The sequence below is a fragment of the Bos indicus x Bos taurus genome, chromosome 2, assembly GCF_003369695.1.
Source record: "Bos indicus x Bos taurus breed Angus x Brahman F1 hybrid chromosome 2, Bos_hybrid_MaternalHap_v2.0, whole genome shotgun sequence".
Taxonomy (NCBI): domain Eukaryota; kingdom Metazoa; phylum Chordata; class Mammalia; order Artiodactyla; family Bovidae; genus Bos; species Bos indicus x Bos taurus.
Window position 1 is genome coordinate 56567280 of NC_040077.1, and position 27145 is coordinate 56594424.

A 27145-nucleotide genomic window follows, 5' to 3' on the forward strand; every position below is an offset into this window, starting at 1 on the left:
CTCTATTTTCAGATAGTATTTTGTTTCTTCTACTTTTATATTAGGTGTATTTAGTTTTGGAATTTTATGAAAAAAAAAAGTCAAGTCTTAGTATTTAATTTTTATTTGAATTTTTCTTACTCTACCATCTACTGAATGGCATGCTAATTTGTACATTTCTTCTTATAACCAGATGATTCATGCAAATTGACTTGTGAAAATGGAGGAAGATGCATTTTAAATGAGAAGGGTGATTTGAGGTGTCACTGTTGGCCTAGTTATTCAGGAGAAAGATGTGAAATCAACCACTGTAGCAACTACTGTCAAAATGGAGGAACTTGTATGCCATCAGTTCTGGGTAAATAATTGAATGGTATTGTATGTGCAAATAATGTGCAATTTTCCTTACATGTGAAAAATATATAGAAAATACTTAATGTTGAATTATAATGAATATCATTGCCAGTGTCTTAATAACAAATATAAAAATTAAGTCTAATAATTAATTCAAAATAATCAGTGGCAATTGTTCTAAATTGAGTATATCAAAGTTCAAGTCACAAAAATTAATAATAATAATGAACACTATCTTGTGTTAAATGCTTATCATTGACAGGGCTCAGGGCTTATAGATATTCTGACTCTGGCTTAAAATGATGAGGCAAAATCAGTTTTACAAGCCTTATCTTTTTGACTACAAAATATATATATTTATAATCCAAGTTTGCCTAATGTTAAAACTCATGTCATTAAAAATTAGATTTATTTGAAATATATACATACTATATCAGTATATCTTATAGTATCAAAAATTCCATCTAAAATCAAAACTACTCTGTTGATATTACAATCTAGCATATTCAAAACATGTTGCTTTGGAAATATCAGGTTACTACATATTTGGATATAAAAGAGATTCTTATTAATTTATGCTATAGCTGTGCTTGGAAAAAGTGTTTTCTACAGCTCATAAGTGAACGTTAACATATATTTCTCTACTGACTTGTATTACATTTAAAATATGTTCCTACTGGGAAAAGAATCAACCCTAATGCATAATAAAAATATACTTTTCAAATCCCAATATTAGTGCAAAGGAGATTGTGCAACAATTAGAATGCAATCTATGCACATTCAGTTCTTCTACAATAAGTGCAGATTTAGATAGTCAGATGGAAAATCAATTCATATGTTCTTCACACCCACTACATGGTTAATTTTCATCATACTTGAATTTCTCGCTGCTTCTATTGCTTGTTATTCTTTGTGGTATTTAGAATAACGATAACTGAAAGAGCCACATGAAGAAGTATTTTCAATGGCATTCAGGAGCAGCAAGCCATTTTCTGACTTACATTCTCAGAGTAAAAACATTTCTATTTCTTTAATAGTTTTATGCTTATAAATATTTTTGATATGATTAATTGATAATTAAGATAATTTTAACTACTTATTAGAATTCTAAACAAGAATTCATCAGGTTGATTAAATTAAAAAAGGCATTAGGAGTCTTACTACATATATTCATTCTGCCTGAGGGGGAGCCAGTCCACAAAGTATATTCTATTGCCATTGGAAAAGCTGTGTACTGAGACCTTCAATGAATATGCAAATGAAAATCTATTGAATATGAGGTAAGAGGGTGTGACCTGTAATTATATTTTACAACACACATACTGCTTGGCTTTAGGGAAGATGCTTTTTTATGCAAATGAGGTGTTTAGAGTTATTTAGCTCTTAATTTTCTCATTAAGATAATCTTTGGGTTGCGACCAGATGAGTTTCTTATATTTATCTTTGGAAATATTTAAGCCAACGAAAGGGTTTGACACTCCAAACTATGGCTACCTATTCAACCTGAGATGGATCCAAAGAGAAAAGTCTCTTTGAAACGTTGAACTTGCTATCCTGACTTGAGCTATATAAGGGCTTCCCTGAATCTACCTGCAGTGGAGGAGATGGAGAAAGGAAGGGCAACCCACTCCAGTATTCTTGCCTGGAGAATTCCATGGACAGAGGAGCCTGGTGGGCTACAGTCCACAAGGTCACAAAGAGTCGGATACAACTGAGTGGCTAATACTGTACTGTTCTGTGAGCTATATATAAATACAGCACAACTTATAATGTTTCATTCAAATCATTTGTCCAGACCTTGCTGCATTCTTAAATCCACAATATATCAAGTTTATCTATTCATTTATCTGGAACCCATACATTATTAAGTTTAATATTCAGTGTATTAGATCTTGACTTATCTAGAAAGTACATTCAGAAAAAATATATGTTTCTAATTAATAATGCAAATGAGTTCTCATATGAATTCAACTTGATATATAGCCATGTAGTTATTGTCTTATAGCAACAAATAATAATAATATGATAGTTAATTAAGTCTTTTACAATGCATTTATCACTTTTAAAAATGTGGTTTTGTAAAACATTGTTTGGTATTATGGACTGTAGAACCTCATTATCTCCACACAAGTGTTAATTTGTAAAACAAATCCCAGTGGGCAGTTCATGGATTTATTCATTGTTGGTTTACTTACAGTTAAGCCTTTGGCAAATTCTTATGTGGACACTATATATCTAGGGTTTGGGGCAGCCTTAATTAAAATTTATAAGTTTATGACAGTTGTATATAACTATAATAATTGAACAAAGGAAATGTCACCAGTTAATTAAAGGCACACATCTGAGAGGCATAATTAAAATTCTGCATGTAGAAATGAGTTTTTCCTCATTCCTTAAGGTTTTTGTAATGAAGAAAACTAAAACTAAAAATATATGAGTTGTATCCATATAGGAAGGTACTACAAAATGAAATAGATTGACATTGACTATATGAACAAAGGTCCATGTAGTTCATTTCTGTGACCTGCTCATAGGAAGATACATTTAAGATAAAGTTTGCCTTGGCAGAGCAATGGAAAATAGAGTAAAGCATTGACTTATTCAGTCATTTTTTTATGGAAAATAGAGAATAATTTATGAAATTATATTTTCAACACTGCTACAGGAGGGTATTTATATTATGTGCACAATTAATCTTCATGTTTATGAATATTAATTCTCTAAGATATGTTCACACTATGTGATATTTTCTTACTGTTACAGGTCTGTTATTTAGATTTTGAGTGTTTATATCAAAATGAATAAACGTTTTCTACACAGTCAATTTAGACGAATAGAGCAAGAAATTTTGTAAATTTGGGGCAATATTCTCAAATACTCCCACTCATAAAAGTTTAGAATTATGCCTAAAGGGAGGCAATTCTAATTTGGAAAATGTGAAAATGTATAAAATTGGCTAGATGAAGAGGTAATTGTGCAATTTTCTATGGTAAGAAATACATTGGTATTGAGCTATTTAAATGAATTCAACAAGAAGAATGCAGAGGCCCTCTTTGTGGTGCTCTCTGTCACCACATCTATATACTTTAGGAATGAAAATTTTATTCCCAAGAATGAAGCTGGAGGAAGGAAGTCTCCACTGAGGAAAGAAAAATTAAATGAAAGTCTTACTGCAATAGGAAGGGCCCTTACAGTAGACAAGTAGATGGAGATAAATTTCTATCCCATTCATTCAAGATCTTTCTGTCCAGGTCAATGCCCCAAATTTGATGGTAACGTATATGACTGTCATCAATTATGATCAAGTTTGATGGCCCTAAAAGTATTTGCTTAAAGGCAAATTAAGCTAGGAACTTGTGAACACCCTTCAAACATTGTGAAACTGATAATGAAACTATATCCCAATATATCTCAAGTCACCTATGTACCTGGGATGTGAAGTACACAATCACTTGATTGATATCTTGATAAAGGTTGAACATACATATAAACCGTCCTTTGTTTTTCTTTCACTTTTTATTTAAACAAGAGCTGTTTTTAATTTAAATTAAGTTTGATGTTCTAACTCCCTTAACATATTAAATAGATACTGATTATATTTAGAAAGTTCTAAGAGCTGGATATTTGGTCCTATTTGCTTTTTAAGAACCCAAGAGAATAAGTTGAAAGTATAAAACTGAAAAAATAAAATAGTGCATATAGTTTAACAAATAAGTGACATAGGAATATGCAGCTTTAAATAAATAATGTCACTTTTAGACACATGTTCCAAAGATTACATAATAAAAAGCAAAATATCTGGAAGTGAAAATGTTCATAAAATAATTTTGGAGATAAAAACCTGAATACAAGTAGTTAATATATAAAATATAGCATATCTAAAAGATGAATGATATATGATAAAAACACCATAACTGAAAACTATATAATAATAAAGAAAAATAGAGAAAAATCACATTGTATTATAAAATTTAAAAGCACAAGAAAAAAGCTTGTTTATCTAATATAGAAAAAAAACACATACACAATAGGTCCTTCATTACACTTCTGTTGTTTTCTAAATGTTCCACCATGCTTTCTTTTTAGAATCAGACAATACTTATTAAAAATTAAAATAACACTAGTTATGATCATTGTCAGGATAATGATAATTTATATAGGCAAATATATATATGTAGGGTTGCTTACTAAGTGCCATGCACTGTATTTAGTCCTTGAATTTTTATAACAGACCTATGAGAGAATGAGAGTAGGGTTCTCTCTAATTATGCATCTGGCTGTGTAAGTCAAATTTACTGGTTCATTTGGACCATATGGTGAGAGCAACACTAAACTATTTAGTGTCAGAAGGCTTGAGTCGGCTTACTTGTATTCATGGAAAAGACAAAAATGTTTCAATCTCATTTCCACAATGCTCTCTGAGAATGAACTTTCCAGAAGTATAAATAGATTGTGACCTACAATTTGAAACATGTCAGAATATATTAAGTAGTAACTGGGAGGGAGCTCAATAAAGCCCAGTTCTTTCTTTTCCTTGTCAGGCTTTGCTGCATAGTTCTCTGTAACCTTTGTGATACTTAAGACAACCCGACAGCTATAGTCAACTTGCTAAAATTATGTATAAATGGGCACTCACTTTCAGTCCAAGAAAACATTATATTAAGTGGAAAATAGAATGTCAAACCTCTTTATCAAAAAGACTAGTGATTTTTTAAAGCATTCAAAACTTTTATTACTTGAATCTAACTGGAAGTGAAGACAGATTTCACAAAGGAGAGTAGTCTTGGGGATTAGAGGTTAGGAGATAGGCTTTCTGATTACATTGCAGTAAGTAACTGAATAATGCTATGGTGATTTATCTCTCAGCTTATTATTTTATTCTGTGGGAAGAAATAAGAATGTAGCTTTTGCCCAAATAGTAAAGACTTTGCGAGTAAAGAATAGGTACCTTTTACATAGTACTTTCAGAGAAGAACATTGAATGTAAATATGTTTCAATATGTTCTGCAGCTTAAATGTCAATGTCAATGAAATGCTTTTATTGCTCAGACAGAATGTGTATGTCAAACTAAATAATGACTGTATACATAGAAGACTAGTCAGGTATAAAACATAACCAGGGACAAAAATTTATAAGCACAAGATCAAATTAAATAGGGTAAGCAGTGTGGTTCACATAGGTAAATAAGTATGAGTGAAGTAAATTGCTTAAAAACGAACCAACCAATGATGTTCACTAGCAGTTATCTACCTATCAAAAATAACAAGTACAGTCATAGTCTCTTAAGAAATTCACATTTAATCACTTTTGCCAAAATTCCTTCATGGCAATCAATCACACATTTTTTTTCTTAAACATATATATTTTTTAATTTTTTATTGAAGTATAACTAATTTATAATGTTGTGTTAGTTTCGGCTATACAACAAAGTCATTCAGATATATGTATATTCTTCTCCCTTATAGGTTACTACCAAATATTTAGTAAAACACATATTTTCAAATGGTGAGTTTAAGTAGAAAAAAAGGGTTATAATTTATTTGTCCAATAGTGAGCAGAAAGGTTATTTTGCCTACTAAAATCATATAATATCAATTAAATCAAACTGATGAATAACATTTTTACAACCAACTTAAAAACTGTTTGTTTAATAAGGCTAGCTTTTAAAGACACACAGAATTACACAAAGTTATTGAAAAATATACCTTAATAATACATATACCTTAATAATAGTCAAATGAAAATACATGCTTTTAGAAACATAATTTTTAGTCAAGCTACCCAGCAAATTTTGCTCTAAAATTACTAAGTATGTGGTAATGCTATATTGAATATACATTCAATAAGTATACCATTTTGAAAATTTTACAAACATAATTATTGTCATGTTTACTATAGTGGCTACTGTAACTGAAGTATTAATTCAAATGTCAAGGATTCTTGTAAATTCCTAAATTGTAGTTTTACTTAAATTGAAACACTCCATGTGGCATATTTTAGATGTAAGCTAGCGAGTGTGATTAAATAAGAAAACTAATTTTGAGAATCTAGATTATTTCAGAGTTAGTTCCCTAAGACATTATCTATGATCACTGAAAATCATCAGCATTGTCTCTGCTCATATCAGACAAATTACTGTGAGTATATAATTAAAGATAGTGTACATTTAAAGATTCATTTATCTAGATGTAAATCATAACCATGTCATATAAAGTCAATGGGTCATTTAACAGGGATTACTAATAAATTTTTCAGAGAAGGCAATGGCACCCCACTCCAGTACTCTTGCCTGGAAAATCCCATGGATGGAGGAGCCTGGTAGGCTGCAGTCCATGAGGTCCTAGGAGTCGGACACGACTGAGCGACTTCACTTTCACTTTTCACTTTCATGCACTGCAGAGGGAAAGAGCAACCCACTCCAGTATTCTTGCCTGGAGAATTTCAGGGACGGGGGAGCCTGGTGGGCTGCAGTCTATGGGGTCGCACAGAGTCGGACACGACTGAAGCGACTTAGCAGCAGCAGCTGCAGGGAAACAACTGGAGAAGGCAATGGCACCCCACTCCAGTACTCTTGCCTGGAAAATCCCATGGACGGAGGAGCCTGGTCGGCTGCAGTCCATGGGGTGGCTAAGAGTTGGACACGACTAAGCGACTTCACTTTCACTTTCACTAATAAATTTTTATAAAACTTATGTAATTACTTATCCATATAATAGAGAAGATTTCATTGTTGTTATTATATTAAAATTTGCTATGTTGAATTGATGTATATAGATCTACAGGTAGATCACCTGTAGACATTTTTTGTTCAAAAGAATGAATATGGAAAAATTTGCATCAGGAATCCGTACGGAGTTTCTTAACAAAGGCAAGTATAGTACTAATAGTAACGGCAAAACCAAATACTACTATTACTGTTAATAATAAATCTACCAATTTTTGAGTACTTGTTATGTGGCAGGTATTTTGCCAAGTGTTTTACCAGCACATGGTAGGCATTGCTCACATTTTATAAAATGAGATGCAGAATGAGATCCAGTGAGGAAATCTAAATTTTCCAAAGCTGCATAATTAATAAATAGCTAACAAGGCTTCTTTCTTAGGTCTACCTGACATTAAAAAAAAAGGAATTTAACTTTATTACAAATTTATATAATTGCTATTAAATATTCTTACAAAGGGCTTCCCTGGTGACAGATGGTAAATAATCTGCCTGCAATGTGGAAGACTTGGGTTCAATACCAGGGTTGGGAAGATACCCTGGAGAAGGGATTGGCTACCCACTCCAATATACTTACCTGGAGAATTCCATGGACAGAGGAGCCTGTTGGGCGGCAGTCCGTAAGGTTGCAGAGTCAGACATGACTGAGCAACTAACACTGTACTGTATTCTTATGAAATATTTTAGAACCAACCATTTCTATTGAGACTGTGATTTTTGCTATATAAGGGCCATGCAAGAACAATTAAATTTAAACAACTCTCTGAAATTCCAAGGTATTTCCATTTTTTCTTTTGAGCATTATCATATTTAGTTGTACTGATGGATATTGCTTAATAATATTTACCATTGATTATAGGCAATGGCACCCCACTCCGGTACTCTTGCCTGGAAAATCCCATGGATGGAGGAGCCTGGTGGGCTGCAGTCCATGGGGTCTCGAAGAGTCGGACATAACTGAGTGACTTCACTTTCACTTTTCACTTTTATGCACTAGAGAAGGAAATGGCAACCCACTCGTGTTCTTGCCTGGAGAATCCCAGGGACGGGGGAGCCTGGTGGGCTGCCGTCTGTGGGGTTGCACAGAGTCGTACATGACTGAAGCGACTTAGCAGCAGCAGCAGCAGCAGCACCAGCAGCATAGTGGTTGTAGTAGATATAATGGTCATCTCAGTTAAATTCACCCATTCCAGTCCATTTTAGTTCGCTGATTCCTAGAATGTCGACGTTCACTCTTGCCATCTCCTGTTTGACCACTTCCAATTTGCCTTGATTCATGGACCTGACATTCCAGGTTCCTGTGCAATATTGCTCTTTATAGCATCAGACCTTGCTTCTATCACCAGTCACATCCACAGCTGGGTATTCTTTTTGCTTTGGCTCCATCCCTTCATTCTTTCTGGAGTTATTTCTCCACTGATCTCCAGTAGCATATTGGGTACCTACTGACCTGGGGAGTTCCTCTTTCAGTATCCTATCATTTTGCCTTTTCATACTGTTCATGGGATTCTCAAGGCAAGAATACTGAAGTGGTTTGCCATTCCCTTCTCCAGTGGACCACATTCTGTCAGATCTCTCCACCATGACCCGCCCGTCTTGGGTGGCCCCACGGGCATGGCTTAGTTTCACTGAGTTAGACAAGGCTGTGTTCCTAGTGTGATTAGATTGACTAATTTTCTGTGATTATGGTTTCAGTGTGTCTGCTGTCTGATGCTGTCTTGCACACCTACCATCTTACTTGGGTTTCTCTTACCTTTGACGTGGGGTATCTCTTCATGGCTACTCCAGCAAAGTGCAGCCGCTGCTCCTTACCTTGTACAAGGTACCGGTATCTCCTCACCGCTGCCCCTCCTGACCTTGAACGTGGAATAGCTCCGCTAGGCCCTCCTGTGCCCGCGAAGCCACAGCTCCTTGGACGTGGGGTTGCTCCTCCCGGCCACTGCCTCTGGCCTCTGTTGAGGGGTAGCTCCTCCCAGCTGCCACCCCTGACCTCAGACGTGGGGTAGCTCCTCTCGCCATTCCTGCGCCATCACAGCCTGGCACTCTCGGCCGCTGCCCCTGACCTTGGATGTAGGGTAACTCCTCTTGGCCACCGCCCCTCAGGCATGGGGTCCTCCCGGCTTCTGCCCCTGACCTCAGACGTGGGGTAGCTCATCCCGGTTGTGCTCCGTATATCTACTACTGTGGGCAGGAATCCCTTAGAAGAAATGGAGTAGCCATCATGGTCAACAAGAGTCCAAAATGCAGTACTTGGATGCAATCTCAAAAACAACAGAATGATCTCTGTTTGTTTCCAAGGCAAACCATTCAATATCACAGTAATCCAAGTCTATGCCCCAACCAGTAATGCTGAAGAAGCTGAAGTTGAATGGTTCTATGAAGACCTACAAGACCTTTTAGGACTAATACCCACAAAAGATGTCCTCTTTATTATAGGGGACTGGAAAGCAAAAGTAGGAAGTCAAGAAACACCTTGAGTAACAGGCAAATTTGGCCTTGGAATATGGAATGAAGCAGGGAAAAGACTAATAGAGTTTTGCCAAGAAAATGCACTGGTCATAGCAAACACCCTCTTCCAACAACACAAGAGAAGACTCTACACATGGGCATCACTAGGTGGTCGACACCAAAATCAGATTGATTGTATTCTTTGCAGCCAAAGATGGAGAAGCTCTATACAGTCAGCAAAAAGAAGACCGGGAACTGACTGTGGCTCACATCATGAACTCCTTAATGCCAAATTCAGACGTAAATTGAAGAAAGTAGGGAAAACCACTAGACCATTCAGGTATGACCTAAATCAAATCCCTTATGATTATACAGTGGAAGTGAGAAATAGATTTAAGGGACTAGATCTGATAGAGTGCCTGATGAAGATTTGTGACATTGTACAGGAGACAGGGATCAAGACCATCCCCATGGAAAAGAAATGCAAAAAAACAAAATGGCTGTCTGAGGAGGCCTTGCAAATAGCTGTGAATAGAAGAGAAGTGAAAAGCAAAGGGCAAAAGAAAAGACATAAGCGTCTGAATGCAGAGTTCCAAAGAATAGCAAGAAGAGATAAGAAAGCCTTCCTCTGCGATCAATGCAAAGAAATAGAGGAAAACAACAGAATGCAAAAGACTAGAGATCTCTTCAAGAAAATTAGAGAAACCAAGGGAACATTTCATGCAAAGATGGGCTCAATAAAGGACAGAAATGGTATGGACCTAACAGAAGCAGAAGATATTAAGAAGAGGTGGCAGGAATACACAGAAGAACTGTACAAAAAAGATCTTCAGGACCAAGATAATCACTATGGTGTGATCACTCACCTAGAGCCAGACATCCTGGAATGTGAAGTCAAGTGGGCCTTAGAAAGCATCACTGTGAATAAAGCTAGTGGAGGTGATGGAATTCCAGTTGAGCTATTCCAAATCCTGAAAGATGATGCTGTGAAAGTGCTGCGCTCAAAATGCCAGCAAATATAGAAAACTCAGCAGTTGCCACAGGACTGGAAAAGGTCAGTTTTCATTCCAATCCCAAAGAAAGACAATGCCAAAGAATGCTCAAAGTGCCACACAATTGCACTCATCTCACACACTAGTAAAGTAACGCTCAAAATTCTCCAAGCCAGGCCTCAGCGATACGTGAACCATGAACTTCCAGTTGTTCAAGCTGGTTTTAGAAAAGGCAGAGGAACCAGAGATCAAATTGCCAAAATCTGCTGGATCATGGAAAAAGCAAGAGAGTGCCAGAAAAACATCTATTTCTGCTTCACTGACTATACAAACACCTTTAACTGTGTGGATCACAATAAACTGTGGAAAATTCTGAAAGAGATGGGAATACCAGACCACCTGATCTGCCTCTTGAGAAATCTATAGGCAGGTCAGGAAGCAACAGTTAGAACTGGATGTGGAACAACAGACTGGTTCCAAAAAGGAAAAGAAGTTCGTCAAGGCTGTATATTGTCACCTTGCTTATTTAACTTCTATGCAGAGTATATCATGAGAAACGCTGGGCTAGAAGAAGCACAAGCTGGAATCAAGATTGCCAGGAGAAATATCAATAACCTCAGATATGCAGATGACACCACCCTTATGGCAGAAAGTGAAGGGGAACTAAAATGCCTCTTGATGAAAGTGAAAGAGGAGAGTGAAAAAGTTGGCTTAAAGCTCAACATTCAAAAACCGAAGATCATGGCATCTAGTCCCATCACTTCATGGCAAATAGATGGGGAAACAATGTCAGACTTTATTTTTCTGGGCTCCAAAATCATTACAGATGATGACTGCAGCCATGAAATTAAAAGACGCTTACTCCTTGGAAGGAAAGTTATGACCAACCTAGATAGCATATTGAAAAGCAGAGACATTACTTTGCCAACAAAGGTTTGTCTAGTCAAGGCTATGGTTTTTCCTGTGGTCATGTATGGAAGTGAGAGTTGGACTATGAAGAAGGCTGAGCGCCGAAGAACTGATGCTTTTGAACTGTGGTGTTGGAGAAGACACTGGAGAGTCCCTTGGACTGCAAGGAGATCCAACCAGTCCATTCTGAAGGAGATCAGCCCTGGGATTTCTTTGGAAGGAATGATGCTAAAGCTGAAACTCCAGTACTTTGGCCACCTCATGTGAAGAGTTGACTCATTGGAAAAGACTCTGATGCTGGGAGGGATTGGGGGCAGGAGAAGGAGACGACAGAGGATGAGATGGCTGGATGGCATCACTGACTCTATGGACATGAGTCTAAGTGAGGTCCGGGAGTTGGTGATGGACAGGGAGGCCTGGCGTGCTGCGATTAGTGCGGTTGCAAAGAGTGGGACATGACTGAGTGACTGAACTGAACTGGACTGAACTGAACTGATAGTGGTTGTAGTTCTGTATTTACCATATTTGACATAAGTTATTACCAGTACCTAGTTCGATTTCTATTTTTTTATTAATTTATGTTGTATGAAAAGTTGGTGCAGCAGTTTTAAGGTATAAACAACGAGGGGCTTCCCTGGTGGTCGATAATTAAGACTTCACCTTCCAATGCAGGGGTGCTGGTTTGATCCCTGGTCAAGAGGCTAGAATCCCACACACCTCATGGCCAAAAAACTGAAACATAAAACAGAAGTAATACTGCAACAAACTCAATAAAGACTAAAAATGGTCCACATCAGAAAGAAATCCTCTAGAAATGTATAAGCTTTCATTTATTTATAAACAGAGCAGCATAACTACATTGTTATTGTTGTTGTTTAGTCACCAAGTCATGTCTGACTTTTGCAACCCCATGGACTGTAGTCTGCCAGGCTCCTCTCTCCATGGGGTTTCCCATGCAAGAATACTGGAGTGGGTTGGTGTTTCCTTCTCCAGGGGACCTTCCTGATCCAGAGATCAAACCTGCATCTCCTGCACTGGCAGGCAGATTCTTTACTACTGAGCTACCAGGGAAGACCAGTGCAACTCCATTAACCTCTATGTATTGTATGTGTGCATCTAGAAAGACACTTTGTTAACATATAGTATGGACCTGAATGTGGCACTGGTAAAGCCTCTAGTCTAGTGAAATCATGAGTGTGCCACTGAGGACAATGTTATAAGAAGAATTTTCTCTCTTACCGAGTCATGGGAAGAATAGATTAACCTATTGAACAGCTAGGCATATCCTTGCAGGGACATAAAACAGAGTGAAAATGGAGGTCTTGGAAATTTAAGGAGAATGAACCCAAAGTTAGAAAATCAATACCAAGACATTCAGATAGAAAGATGATTATCCCAGCTGTGAAACTGAGTAATATCACCAGAAAGAGGCTTGGACAAATATTTTTTGTTAGACAGGAAAAGAACATAAATGCAATTATTACAGAGCAGTCAGAAAAATATATAGAGAGAAATCAACAATGCTAGTGTCTTAGAAGCCAAGTAGAGAGAAAATTTTCAAGTGTAGGTATTAATAAATGTAAAATTATGGAGAAAATTTGAGGAGGAGGATGATTGAGAAGAAATCAGTGGATTTAGCGATCAAGAGATTAAAGGGTAGCTTTGCAAGGGTACATCAATATACAATAAAGACAACACCAACATTAACTTCCTCATTCCTAACCCTTTCTTACCAAGAAGGAATCAGAAATGATTGTATAAGGGACACTTAGATATTGAGAGATCTGGCCTCTCTTCAGCGAGAACAAAGAGATGCAACAGGTTAAGTGTATTAAAAAGTAAAACTACAAACCAAGTGAAGGATTGGAGTGACTTTATGATTGAATATTTTATTTGTCATATATTGGTAGAGTTGGAAGCAGTAAGTGTAGGTTCTTTTGAAAAAAGCTCGAGAGTGTACCAATATTTGAGGTTATACAAGTATTAAGTTTGCTTTTGTTTGTGCTGTGTGTGTGTGTTCTTTCTTTTAATGCGTAGGATTAAACACGTTTGGACGGAAAAAAGAGAGGACTCATTCATCAATGTTTGAAAAATGTAGAGTGTGAGATAAAGTTGGTGTGGAATTCCTGTTTTACCCCATCACTGCCATACAAAGATATTCACATTTAATTGTATCTGAAATGAATAATGGAGACACAGTGTGTAATCTAAGGAAAATTTCAGAATGATTTTGCTAAAATGTGTACAGTGTCTTTGTAGATGGGGCCACTGAGTAAGTCATACCTGTAAGCAGTGAATGTCAGAAGGAATAACAATATTCAGAGCTAAAATGCAACTGAGTGCCTTATGTACCTGGCACAGGGGTATTTCTCACTTTTTCTCTCTGATTCTGCACAACAACCTCATGAAGCAGGTACTATAATTAGCCCCATTACACATGAGGAAATAAACAGAGCTGGTATTTGCCCATGGTTCCACACCAGTGACTGGCACAGATAGTCTATGAATCCAGGCAGTCTGACAGCATACACAATTAAAGTCTGAGCTAAGAATGCTGTAGAAACTAGCCTGATTAGAGCCAGGAAGCTCTTCCTCCCACTTCTTCCTCAGGTCAGTTGTTGCTCTTTCTGATTGAAAATAAGTTTTAAAGCAGGCTGTCAACTCCCCAACTCCCCATGTATCACTGCTATAAATCTCTATTGATACCTTAGTCATTGTAACAGGACTGTTTCCTTTTCAAATGTCAGAATCTAATTAAGCTACCTAAAAAAACTTTATAAAATGAACCCAGTGCAACTAGTTAGTTAGGGTGTACCCAGAGAAGTTCTTGGAAATATTAGATGGAGCCCATTATAAAATTCTGCAACAGATGGTTCATTTCCCAACAGCAAACAAAAGATCTGCTATATCACCACACTGTTTCAAGTTAGAGAATATTCTCCTGAATATGAAGATTTATACTTGTCAAAAATAAATCTTCTCTTCAAAGGAAGAGGAAGAGGAGCTTTTTGAAAATAAGTCAGATAGATTTTAAATGATGTGAAGCATATGCTAGGTGGGGGACAACCTGGTCACTCTGCCCTTGTTTCAAAACAGCTGTAGATGAGATGAAAGCATGGTGTCATTTCTCTGAGTAACTGGAACAGAGGAATTTTCAAGTGCCTTAGCAGATTGGGTTTATTTCTTTCAAACTTCTATCATTTTACAATATTTTTTTCACTCCCAGTTAAAAAAAAAAAAAACTAGAAAGTAAGTTAGAAAAACATAAATCTACAATGTCTAAGTCCTATTTTCATATGGGACTTTTTCTGATTGCTCTAATGCATTTTGATTTCTCCTGTACTTTCTGTGCTTCCCTGGTGGCTCAGGCAGTAAATAATCTGCATGCAATGCAGGACACCCATGTTTGATCCCTGGGTTGGGAAGATCCTTTGGAGAAGGGAATGCCAACCCACTCCAGTATTCATGCCTGGGAAATCCCAGGAATGGAGGGGTCTGGTGGGCTATGGTCCTTGGGGTTGCGAAGAGTCAGACACGACTGAGCAACTAACACTTTGACTTTGACTTTTCACATGCTTTCTGTACTGTTGGTTTCACATTTAACTCATGATTATTTGTGTTCCTGAGTATATGTTCTGCTTCTCTGTAAGTCATCCATTGGTCCCTGTTGATGTAGAGTTATTACCTCTTTTATTCAAGTCTTTCATTTTCCTTAGTGATGGTGTTCTAACAATCCTCTGCCCTCTTCATCTTCTACCACTATTTATTCTCGTTTGTGTCTCTTACTTTTTACCCACCATTGTTCCAATGAAGATAGCTTGTCTGTATGTAAGCAACAGCTGGAAAATTCACTATTTTTACAAGAAAATATTTGGCTAAAATTTTTTAAACTGTTTTCTGGCAATAAATAAATATGAGGTTGCTCAGCTTTATTATGTATATCATTTACCTTGATTCTCAACCTTTTAATAGGCATTTATCTGCCACCAAACTAAAAACATGTAAATAAGTTTTAAAGCAATGGTATCCACTGTAAAAATGTATATAACTTTCTTCATTGAGAAGCAATACCTTCTAGCATTTATAAATATGTAGAGTCTTTCAAAAGTAAAATAAATAAATTGTGGACCTTCAATTCAAAGTCCAAATGTGGACTTTCATTCATTTTATTTTATTCATTTTAAGAATAATGGTTTTCAAATATATATATATATATGTAGAATTGTCCTTCAATATAGAATCTATGGCAACAGCAAAAAAAAAAAAAACTGTTATCAGTTTTCACACTTAGCCCTCGTCTTCATGCATTTTACTGACCATTTTCATTATGTTGCTTGTCTATAATGGCGAAAGAGGAGATGGTTGGATATTCTCTGATACTAGACAATGGAATGACATTTTCTGAATCATAGTTATTTGAGATCTATAATTGAATTTCCTTTTTGTTCCCTTTTATGTTGTGTGTTAATATTTTTACAGCCTCTAAACTTTGTTCTGCCCCCATTACAAATAGCAGCCTTTCATTTCGCTTTGTTTTCCTTCACCTCTCCTATAGAGCTAGCCCTGGACTTCATTTTCTACTCAGTTCTTGACAGTCCAGGCATTTAGAGAGATTTTCTTTGCTGTATCAGTTAATTGTGTTATGCTCTAAACACTTGAAAGGACTATTTACCTTTCATTATGATGTAAGTTCCCATAGAACAAATAAAGTAAGATATCCAAAGAAGGTCTGTCAGATTTGCTAGTGTGTGCTGTTAACATTAGACTTCTTAACTCATCTTAGTGGACTGCAAATGATAGTCTTTAACTATGAATAAAGATATAAAATGAAATAAAATAGGGTTCAGTAAGTGCTTATAAACTAAAGGTGAAAAGTGAAAGTGAAGTCGCTCAGTCACGTCTGACTCTTTGCGACCCCATGGACTACCAGGTTCCTTCGTCCATGGGATTTTCCAGGCAAAGAGTACTGGAGTGGGTTGCCATTTCCTTCTCCAAGGGATCTTCCCAACCCAGGGATCGAACCCAGGTATCCTGCATTGCAGGCAGATGCTTTACCGTCTGAGCCAATATATGTATTTATTATATCAAATAAAATAACTAATGTTTATAAATCTTATTATAGATGATATGGCCACTTTAAATTTATTAAAATATTTCTTTATAATAAACTTAAGCTCATATTTTATGTAGATATAGCAATGATTAGTACATTATGATTGAACACTGGGAAATATGATTGTCTCTATTTCATATTTTAATGACCAAAAGAATCTGCATTACCACATAAGTAGGACAAAAATAATTTAAAAAGCAAAATGACATTATACAAATGAACTTACTTATAAAACAGAGACTCACAGACTTAGAAAATGAACTTATGGTTGCTGGGGGAAAGGGATAGTTAGGGACTTTGGGAAGGTCATTACACACTGCTATATTTGAAATGTATGAACAAGCACCTATGGTATAACAACAAGGACCTGTGGTATGGAATAACTCTGCTCAATGTTGTGTGCCCACCTGGATAGGAGAGGAGTTTGGGGGAGAATGGATGCATGTATATATATGGCTGAGTTCCTTCACTCTTCATCTGAAACTATACCACAACATTGTTTGGCTATACCCCAATACAAAATGAAAACTTTAAATTATTTTTAAAAAGTAAAATGGACATGAGAAGTACAAAAGAATAAGATAAGCACTTCAAAGCATAAAATACACATATGCATATAGAATTATTCATAAAATGAGCTCTGATCATTTTACCTGATATGAACTTGAATTCGCTGGAACATGGGAAAGCTAGGGCCCAAAGAGGTCATTTTACTGTATAAAGTCACAGAATAAGTAGTAGACAAATTTTGCCCAGAATACTGACTTACTGATTCTTACCTAGCAAGGATTCCATGTCAGTAAACAATTCTGTCAACTCATTTTTTTTTCATCATTATTATTTTTTTCAATAGGGAGACCCACGTGCAGCTGTGCACTGGGGTTCACTGGACCAAACTGTGGTAAGACAGTCTGTGAGGACTTTTGTCAAAACGGAGGGACCTGCAGTGTTACTGCTGGGAATCAGCCTTATTGCCACTGCCAGCCTGAACACACGGGAGACAGATGTCAGTACTGTAAGTAAAAACAACACCCGTGAGGCAGTATGACAACATGCTGTAAGGTGTTCATTAAGTCATCTCATCACCTCGATTTCAGCCACCCCCTAATTTTCAGGTCCCCCCGACCCCCGTCACCCCAAATACAGTCATTCTGTTCATTATTCCTCACCCATCTCTTATTTTAAACATTCCATTTCTTCTTTTTTTAGCTTAGATTCCACGGTCCATCATTATAATTATTTGCTCCATCCTCCCCACTCTTTTGCTTTCCTAGTAAACCATAATCATTGCTAAATCCAATTCTTATCTGTCCTGAACTGGCTCCCTATGCTGAATGCAACTGGAAAAAAAAAAAAAAAAATAGACTGCTCTAACTGGAATTTTTGTAGCTAATATCATATGGGCACTTACTATGGTTTCTCCTGTATTTCATGAATCCATTCACCCTTCTAGATGTTTATGTCGCATCTTCTCTTTTCCTCTCAAACCCCCAATACCTGTGCCCTAACTTTATTCCCAGCCTAGGAGCTTCCTTCCTATTTCATTGCTTAGGTGGTGCAGTTGTAAACAATCCTTCTGCCAATGCAGGAGACTCAAGAGTGTGGGTTCCATCTCTGAGTTGGGAAGATCTCCTGGAGTAGGAAATGGCAAACTGCTCCAGTATTCTTGCCTGGAAAATTCCATGGACAGAGGAACCTGATGGGCTACAGTCCACGGCGTCACAAAGAGTCTTACACAACTGAGTGACTGTACGCACATATAGAGACACACACAAAATGGCCCCAAGCTCCCACCATCATATCCCTCAAACTACTTTGTCCTATGCTACACCTTCTGTTTTCTTTCTTATGACTAGGGGCCCCTACTGTGTCCAATGCTATCCTGTCCATTCCTACCTTAGATACCTCTTAACTGTTCATTGTTGTTTAGTGACTAAGTCATGACCAACTCTTTGTGACCCCATGGACTGTAGCACACCAGGCTTCCCTGTCCTTCACTGTCTCCCACAGTTTGCTCACTCATCTCCATTGAGTCAATTATGCCATCCAAACATCTCATCCTGTCACCCCCTTCTCCTCCAGCTCTCAATCTTTCCCAGCATCAGGGTGTTTTCCAATGAGTTGACTCTTCACATCAGGTGGTCAAAGTATTGGAGTTTCAGCTCAACATCAGTCCTTCTAATGAATATTCAGGGTTAATTTCCTTTAAAATTGATCAAACCGATCTCCTTGTTGCCCAAAGGATTCTCAAGAGTCTTCTCCAGCACCACAATTTGAAGGCATCGGTTCTTTGGCACTCAGCCTTCTGTATGGTTCAATTCTCATATCCATACATGACTACTGGTAAAAAACATAGCTTTGACTAAACAGACCTCTGTCAGTGAAGTGATGTCTCTGCATTTTAGTATGCTATCTAGGTTTGTCATAGCTTTTTTCCCCAAGGAGCAAGCGTCTTTTAATTTCATGGCTGCAGTCACTGTCTGTCTGCAGTAATTTTGGAGCCCAAGAAAATAAATTCTGTTACTATTTCAACTTTTTCCCCACATATCTGCCATGAAGTGATAGGACCAGATGCTATCATCTTAGTTTTTGGAATGTTGTGTTTTAAGCCAGCTTTTTGACTCTCCTCTTTCACCCTCATCAAGAGCCACCACCCTTTCACTTTCTGCCATTAGAGTGGTGTCATGACAACAGAATGGGAAAGACTAGGGATCTCTTCAGGAAAATCAGAGATACCAAAGGAACATTTCATGCGAAGATAGGCTCGATAAAGGACAGAAATGGTATGGACCTAACAGAAGCAGAAGATACTAAGAAGAGATGGCAAGAATACACAGAAGAACTGTACAAAAAAGATCTTCACGACCCAGATTATCACAGTGGTGTGATCACTGACATAGAGCCAGACATCCTGGAATGTGAAGTCAAGTGGGCCTTAGAAAGCATCACTACGAACAAAGCTAGTGGAGGTGATGGAATTCCAGTTGAGCTATTCCAAATCCTGAAAGATGATGCTGTGAAAGTGCTGCACTCAATATGCCAGCAAATTTGGAAAACTCAGCGGTGGCCACAGGACTGGAAAAGGTCAGTTTTCATTCCAATCCCAAAGAAAGACAATGCCAAAGAATGCTCAAACTACCGCACAATTGCACTCATCTCACACGCTAGTAAAGTAATGCTCAAAATTCTCCAAGCCAGGCTTCAGCAATATGTGAACCGTGAACTTCCTGATGTTCATGCTGGTTTTAGAAAAGGCAGAGGAACCAGAGATCAAATTGCCAACATCCGCTGGATCATGGAAAAAGCAAGACAGTGCCAGAAAAGCATCTATTTCTGCTTTATTGACTATGCCAAAGCCTTTGACTGTGTGGATCACAATAAACTGTGGAAAATTCTGAAAAAGATGGGAATACCAGACCACTTGATCTGCCTCTTGAGAAATTTGTATGCAGGTCAGGAAGCAACAGTTAGAACTGGACATGGAACAACAGACTGGTTCCAAATAGGAAAAGGAGTTCGTCAAGGCTGTATATTGTCACCTTGCTTATTTAACTTATATGCAGAGTACATCATGAGAAACGCTAGGCTGGAAGAAACACAAGCTGGAATCAAGATTGCTGGGAGAAATATCAATAACCTCAGATATGCAGATGACACCACCCTTATGGCAGAAAGTGAAGAGGAACTCAAAAGCCTCTTGATGAAAGTGAAAGTGGAGAGTGAAAAAGTTGGCTTAAACCTCAACATTCAGAAAACGAAGATCATGGCATCTGGTCCCACCACTTCATGGGAAATAGATGGGGAAACAGTGGAAATAGTGTCAGACTTTATTTTTCTGGGCTCCAAAATCATTACAGATGGTGACTGCAGCCATGAAATTAAAAGACGCTTACTCCTTGGAAGGAAAGTTATGACCAATCTAGATAGCATATTCAAAAGCAGAGACATTACTTTGCCAACAAAGGTTCGTCTAGTCAAGGCTATGGTTTTTCCTGTGGTCATGTATGGATGTGAGAGTTGGACTGTGAAGAAGGCTGAGCGCTGAAGAATTGATGCTTTTGAACTGTGGTGTTGAAGAAGACTCTTGAGAGTCCCTTGAACTGCAAGGAGATCCAACCAGTCCATTCTGAAGGAGATCAGCCCTGGGATTTCTTTGGAAGGAATGGTGCTAAAGCTGAAACTCCAATACTTTGGCCACCTCATGCGAAGAGTTGACTCATTGGAAAAGACTCTGATGCTGGGAGGGATTGGGGGTAAGAGGAGTAGGGGATGACAGCAGATGAGATGGCTGGATGGCATCACCGACTCGATGGAAGTGAATCTGAGTGAAGTCCGGGAGTTGGTGATGGACAGGGAGGCCTGGTATACTGTGATTCATGGGGTCGCGAAGAGTTGGACATGACTGAGCAACTGATCTGATCTGATCTGATCTGCATATCTGAGATTGTTGATATTTCCCCAAGCAATCTTGATTCCAGCTTGTGATTCACCCAGTCCAGCATTTCTCATGATGTACTCTGCATACAAGTTAAATAAGCATGATGACTATGTACAGCCTTGGCGTACTCCTTACCCAATTTTGAACCAGTACTCATAGACACATCTTGTACAACTGTCCCTCTTTCTTTTGCTTTATCAATATTTTTTCACTGCCTAATCCTTTCTTTAAAAACTCCTTTGTGCTCACATCCCTTTCTAGATACAACTTTATTTCTCTGCTCATTGTTTGTTTTTCTAATTCAAATATAGTTGTTCTATAATATTATATTAATTTCACATGTACAGCATAATGATTCAGTAATTTTTAGAATATATGCCATTAAAATTTATTATAAAATAATGGTATAACTACCTGTGCTGTATAAGGTATCCTTGTGGCTTGTGTATTTTATACATAGTAGCTTATATCTCTTAATCTCAGACCCCTATCATGCCCCTTCCCCCTTTCCTGTCCTCACTGGTAACTGCCAGTGTGTTTTCTATATCCATGAGTCTGTTTGTTATACGCATTTATTTGTTTTATTCTTTAGATTCCACGTACAAGTGATATCAGACAGTATTTGTCCTTCTCTGTCTTACATCACTAAAAGTAATATTCTCTAGGTTCATCCATATTGCTGCAAATGGCAGAATATCATTGTTTTTCTTATCTAGCATTCCACTGTATATATACCTTTTCTTTATTCTTCTATTGATGGACACTTGGGTTGCTTCCATATCTTGTCTGTTATAAATAGTGCTGCTGTGGACATTGGGGTGCGTATATATTTTTAAATTAACACTTGTATCTTTTTTTTCTAGATATATACCCAGTCTAGAATTGCTGGATCATATGGCAGTGCTAATTTTATTTTTTGGAGGAAACTTCACACTGTTTTCCATTGTGGCTGCACCTATTTACATTCTCACCAACAGTGTAGGAAGGCTCCTTTTTATCCATGTCCTTGCCAACTTTTGCTATTTGTAGACTTTTTGGTGATAGTTATTCTGACAGGTGTGAGGTAATAACTCATTGTCTTGATATACATGTCTCTAGTACTTAGTGGTGATCAGCATCTTTTTGTGTTAGCCTTCTGTGTGTCTTTTTGGAAAAATTTCTTTTCAGATTTTCAGCTCATTTTTCAATCCGGTTATTTGGTTTTTTAACATTGAGTTGTATGAGCATTTATATATGTTCAACATAAACTAACTGATCATATCATTTGCAAATATTTTCTCCCTTCAGTAGGTTGTCTTTTCATTTTGTCAGTGGTTTCCTCTGTTTTGCAGAAGCTTTTAAGTTTAATTAGGTCCCATTTGTTTATTTTGTTTTATTGTTTTTTTTTTTTTTTTGCCTTAGGACAGATCAAAAAACATTCCTACAATTTAGGTCAAAGAGTAGTCCTATGGTTTCAGGCTTTATATTTAGATCTTTAAACCATTTTGAGTTTATTTTTACATATGGTATGTGGCAGTGTTCTAATTTCATTGTTTTTCATGTAGCAATCCAGCATTTTCACCACCACTTATTGAAGAGACTATCTTTTTTCCATGTATGTTCTCGCCTCATTTATGGTAAATTAACTGTAAATGCTTGGATTTATTTCTGGGCCCTCCTTTCTTTTCCATTGATTTTTGTGCCATTGTGCCAATACTGCACTGTTTTGATTACTGTAGTTTGAAATATAGTCTGAAGACTGTAAAGGTTACATCTCCAGCCTTGTCGCTCCATGCCTTCCCCAATCAGGATTGCTTTGGTCATTTGGGTTCATTTGTGGTCCTGTATAAATGTTAAGGGGATCAAATCAGTCCATCCTAAAGGAAATCAGTCCTGAATATTCATTTGAAAGGGCTGATGCTGAAACTCCAATATTTTGGCCACCTGATGCAAAGAACTAACTCATTGGAAAAGACCCTGATGCTGGGGAAGATTGAAGGCTGAAGGACAAGGGGACGACAGAGGATGAGATGGTTAGATGGAATCACTGATTCGAAGGACATGAAGTTGAGCAGGTTCTGGGAGTTGGTGATGGATAGGGATGCCTAGCATGCTGCGGTTCATGTGGTCACAAAGAGTCAGACACAACTGAGCAACTGAACTGACTGATAAATATTAGGATTATTTGTTCTAGTTCTATGATAAATATGGTAGGTATTTTGATAGGTATTGCATTATGTCTGTAAATAGCTTTGAGAAGTCTGGCTATTCTAACAATATTAATTATTCCAATCCAAGAGCATGGATGTCTTTGCATTTCTTATGTCATCTTCAGTTTCCTTAAATGATGTTTTAGTTTTCAAAATATAGGTCTTTCACCTCCTTAGCTATGTTTATTTTTAGATATTTTATTTTTTGATGAGATTGTAAACAGGATTTTATTTGTTTGCTCTTTGATATTCCATTGTTAGTGTATAGAAAAGCAACAGATTTCTGTATATTAATTTGTGTCCTTTATTAGTTCTAATAGTTTTGGGTGAAGGCTTTTGGATTGCCTACATAGAGTATCATGTTGTCTGCAGTGACAGCTTTACCCCTTCCCTTCTGATTTGGATATCTTTTATTTATTTTTCTTGTAAAATCGCTATAGATAGAACTTCTAATACTATGCTAAATAAAAGTTGTGAAAGCAGGCGTCATTTTCAGTTCTTGAATTTAGAGGAAATGCTTTCACTATTGAGTGTGATGTTAACTGTGGCTTTGACATACATGGCCTTTATTATGTTGAGATATGCTCTCTCATCATTATGATGAGAGTTTTTTTTTTTTTTTAATAATGAATGGATGCTGAATTTTTTCAGTGCTTTTTCTTTGTCAATTGAGATTATCATGTAATATTTTTCTTTAGTTTTGTGGTATATCAAATTGATCAATTTGTAAATATTGAACAATGCTTGTACCTCTGGAATAAATCCATCATGACAGGCTAATATTTTATTGAGGATTTTTGCATCAACATTCATCGAAGATCATGGCTTTTTATTTACTTATTTAATTTTTTGGTCTTGTCCATGTCTGGTTTTAATATTAAGGTAATGATGACCTCATAGATGAATGTGGAAGCAGTGAGTCCTCAGTTATTTGGAAAAATGTGAGAGGTATGTATATTACCTCTTCCTTATATCGCCTGTGAATATATGATTATGGAATTTTAAGAATTTTTATTATTATAAATTTGATTTACTACAAGTGATCATTCCTTTCAAATTATCTGTTTCTTCTTAATTAAATTTTGGTTGCTGGTTTGTTTCTAAAAAATTGTCCATTTCTTCTAGATTGTCCAATTTGTTGGCATATAACTGTAATATTCTCTTAAGATTTTTTGTTATCTTTGTGTTATCAGTTGTCATTCCTCCTCTTTCATTTCTGATTTTGAGTCCTCTATCTTTTCTTCTTGGTGAGCTTGGATAAAGGTTTATTGATTTTGTTCATATTTATCAAAAAGCCAGTTCATGGTTTCACTGATTTTTTTCAACTGGGTTTCTTATTTTGATCTCTATTTCATTTGTTTACCCTCTGATCTTTATCATTTCCTCTCTGATAGCTTTAGGGGCATTTCAGGATATATGACTCTGTTTGTCTCTTGTTGCCTTTAGAATTATCTTTTTAACTTGTGACACTGAATTATATGTCTTAGTGTAGGTCTCTTTGGGTTCATCTTATTTGGGACCCTGTGCTTCCTATATTTAGATATCTGTTTCCTTCTTCAGGTTTTGTAGGTTTTCAGCCATAATTTCCTCTAATACATTTTCAATCATTTTCACTCTTCTCCTTCTGGAATCCGTATAATGCAGACGTTGGTGTGCTTAACCTTATCATAGAGATCTCTTAAACTGTTTTCATTTTTTTTAATTTATTTTTCTTTTTTCTGTTTTGACTGTGTGATGTCCAATATTCTATTTCCAGAGAACTTATATTCTTTTCTGTTACTTACTCTACTATTCATTTCTTCTACTGCATTTTTATTTCTATTATTGAATTGTTCATTTCTGATTGGATATTTTATATACTTTTGTATTCCTTGTGAAATTTTTTACTGTATTCATCTATTATTTTCCTTATTCAGTTAACATTCTTATTACTAATATTTTGAATTATTCTTCTGGTAAACTGTTTATTTCTGTCTCATTAGTTTTTTTCAGGATTTTTCTCTTGTTCTTTCAATTGAGAATAGTTCCTTCCTTTTTCATTTTGCTTAACTTTCTCTTCCTCTGTGAGTTATGTGGAACAGATGCCTTCTTGAGGGCATTCTTATGTGGAAACATTCCTGCACAGGCTGTGTGTGCTCAGTGTCTTTGGTGGGAGAGCAGGATTTGTCTTGTATGCAAGTCATGTCTTTGCTCAGGTTCTGCTGGCAGCTATCACCTTAGTAGGAGCTCAGACTAGAGATGGAGGGGCTTCATCTGAAGCTGAGTGTGAGGCAAGTCTTTCCCTTGATCAATGGACATATTGGCCCTATCAGGGATCCGTTCCAATCCCAAGGTACTGAAGGAAAAGCTAGGAGGGTCATCCCCAAAGTACCTCAATTTTATTTACATGTGTGTTTTCCCCCTCTTCTTGGACTGGGACCCTCTCCCCAGAGTCAGGTAGCCTCAAAGCATGAGGGTCAAACATGGGCTCTCAGTTCATGTCTCAGACAGAGGTTTGAGCTGTCTCTAATGCTCTGCCTGAGGTATCAGCAGTTATTTCCCTTATTGGGCTCAGATGCAGCCTTAGGTATGAGTTGCATTTGTCCCTGACAGCCAATCATTCCTGAAAACTAAAAAATATAGTCATAATCTGAAAATAGAGAGTTATTTTATTTGGTGGGAATATTTAGGACTCTGAACCCAAGAGACAGCATCTCAGTAGCTCTGAGAAAACTGCCCCAAGGAAGTGGGATGGAGAGTCAGGCTATATTCAAGTTTATAACAAAGGGAGCAGGCAGTCTGAACATCAAAGATCAAATATCAAATTAAGAAATTTAACATTGCGTGTATGGGAAGATGCAAGCCTCTGCACTCATTGAATTCATTCCTTTCATATGCATCTCAGATATATGGGGCCAAATCCTGTCTCCTTGTTTACCTTAAGGAGTGGCAGATGACTGCTTCTTGCATTCCCCCAGCTCGTCAGCAATCACCATGGTGGGTGGTGGCATCTGCTGGATCGCGATTTTGGGAGCCCTCATTCACATTTGGAGGCCAGGGAATGCTGATAGCTGTGACATTTCTCATTTGTTGATATGGCAGGAGATATTTTCATTTCATACTCCCCATCACCTCCATTGTCCCTGGCCTATTGTAGAATTGTACTGTAGGGCAGTTGGGGTTTGCATGGACTCTCTGCATATGTGGGATATGGGCAGTGAAGGAGTAGTCACTCTGAGAGACCTGGGTGGCTTCTGATGCACCACTTGAGTAAGCTTCAACAGTGGCCATGGCTGCCCCATCTGGTCTCTGATCTGGGACCTGTCACCTCTGTTCCTATAGTTGAGTTTTCTCCCCAGTTGTGACAGCTTCAGATCCAGTTCTGCCCTGTGACTTGCAGCATGCAGGCCTGGAGCGTGCACAGAGGCAGTAACAAAGCCAGCCAGCAGCCAGGAGGCTTCAATCTGCCCTTTCCGCTCTTTCCTGGGGGTAAGCCGATATGCATGCTCTTCTTAAGAGCAGTGATTCCCATGGCCTGTTAGTGTCAGGGGTCTTCCAACCAGCCAAGGGGGCTTATCTCCTCTGCATAGGACCCAAGCACGTTCTGAGCATGCTGAATGATGTTCAAGCAATGCCAACTAAGATCCTACATAACACAAACCCTACCTACTATCCAAGCTGTTTTTGCACCCTTTCCTTTATTCAAGTAAAATCACATGGATTATTCTTCTCCATGGGTCAGCTTCCCTGGCTTTGTCACTTTCTCATGTTGACTTTCTCATCCTTTGAAATGCAATTTATCTTCACCCTCATCTCTCAATGCTAAATCCTATCTATCACTTTTTGTCCAGCTCAAAAATCATTTATTTTTTGAAGTTGTTCATAACCACCCTCAAGTTGAACTAATCTCTCTCTTCTAAATTTTCAAGACTGCTCCTTTATTTCTCTTTTTAGCTCTGTTCATTTTCACTTGTCTGGGTTCACTTATCTGAGGCCATACCCAACAGTGGTGTTTGTTTAAT

The 27145-nt window shown here is 37.3% G+C and overlaps 1 protein-coding gene across 3 annotated transcripts in view; it reads left to right on the plus strand.

The window, feature by feature from the left end:
* The window catches only part of LRP1B (LDL receptor related protein 1B), a 2173551-nt gene that overhangs the window by 2068233 nt on the left and 78173 nt on the right, over positions 1-27145 (plus strand). For all 3 annotated transcript variants that reach the window (XM_027561670.1, XM_027561656.1, XM_027561663.1), the window contains 2 exons: positions 173-337; positions 17371-17532. In XM_027561670.1, coding sequence (XP_027417471.1) covers positions 173-337; positions 17371-17532 — 327 coding nt within the window. The remainder of the gene's footprint in view (positions 1-172; positions 338-17370; positions 17533-27145) is intronic.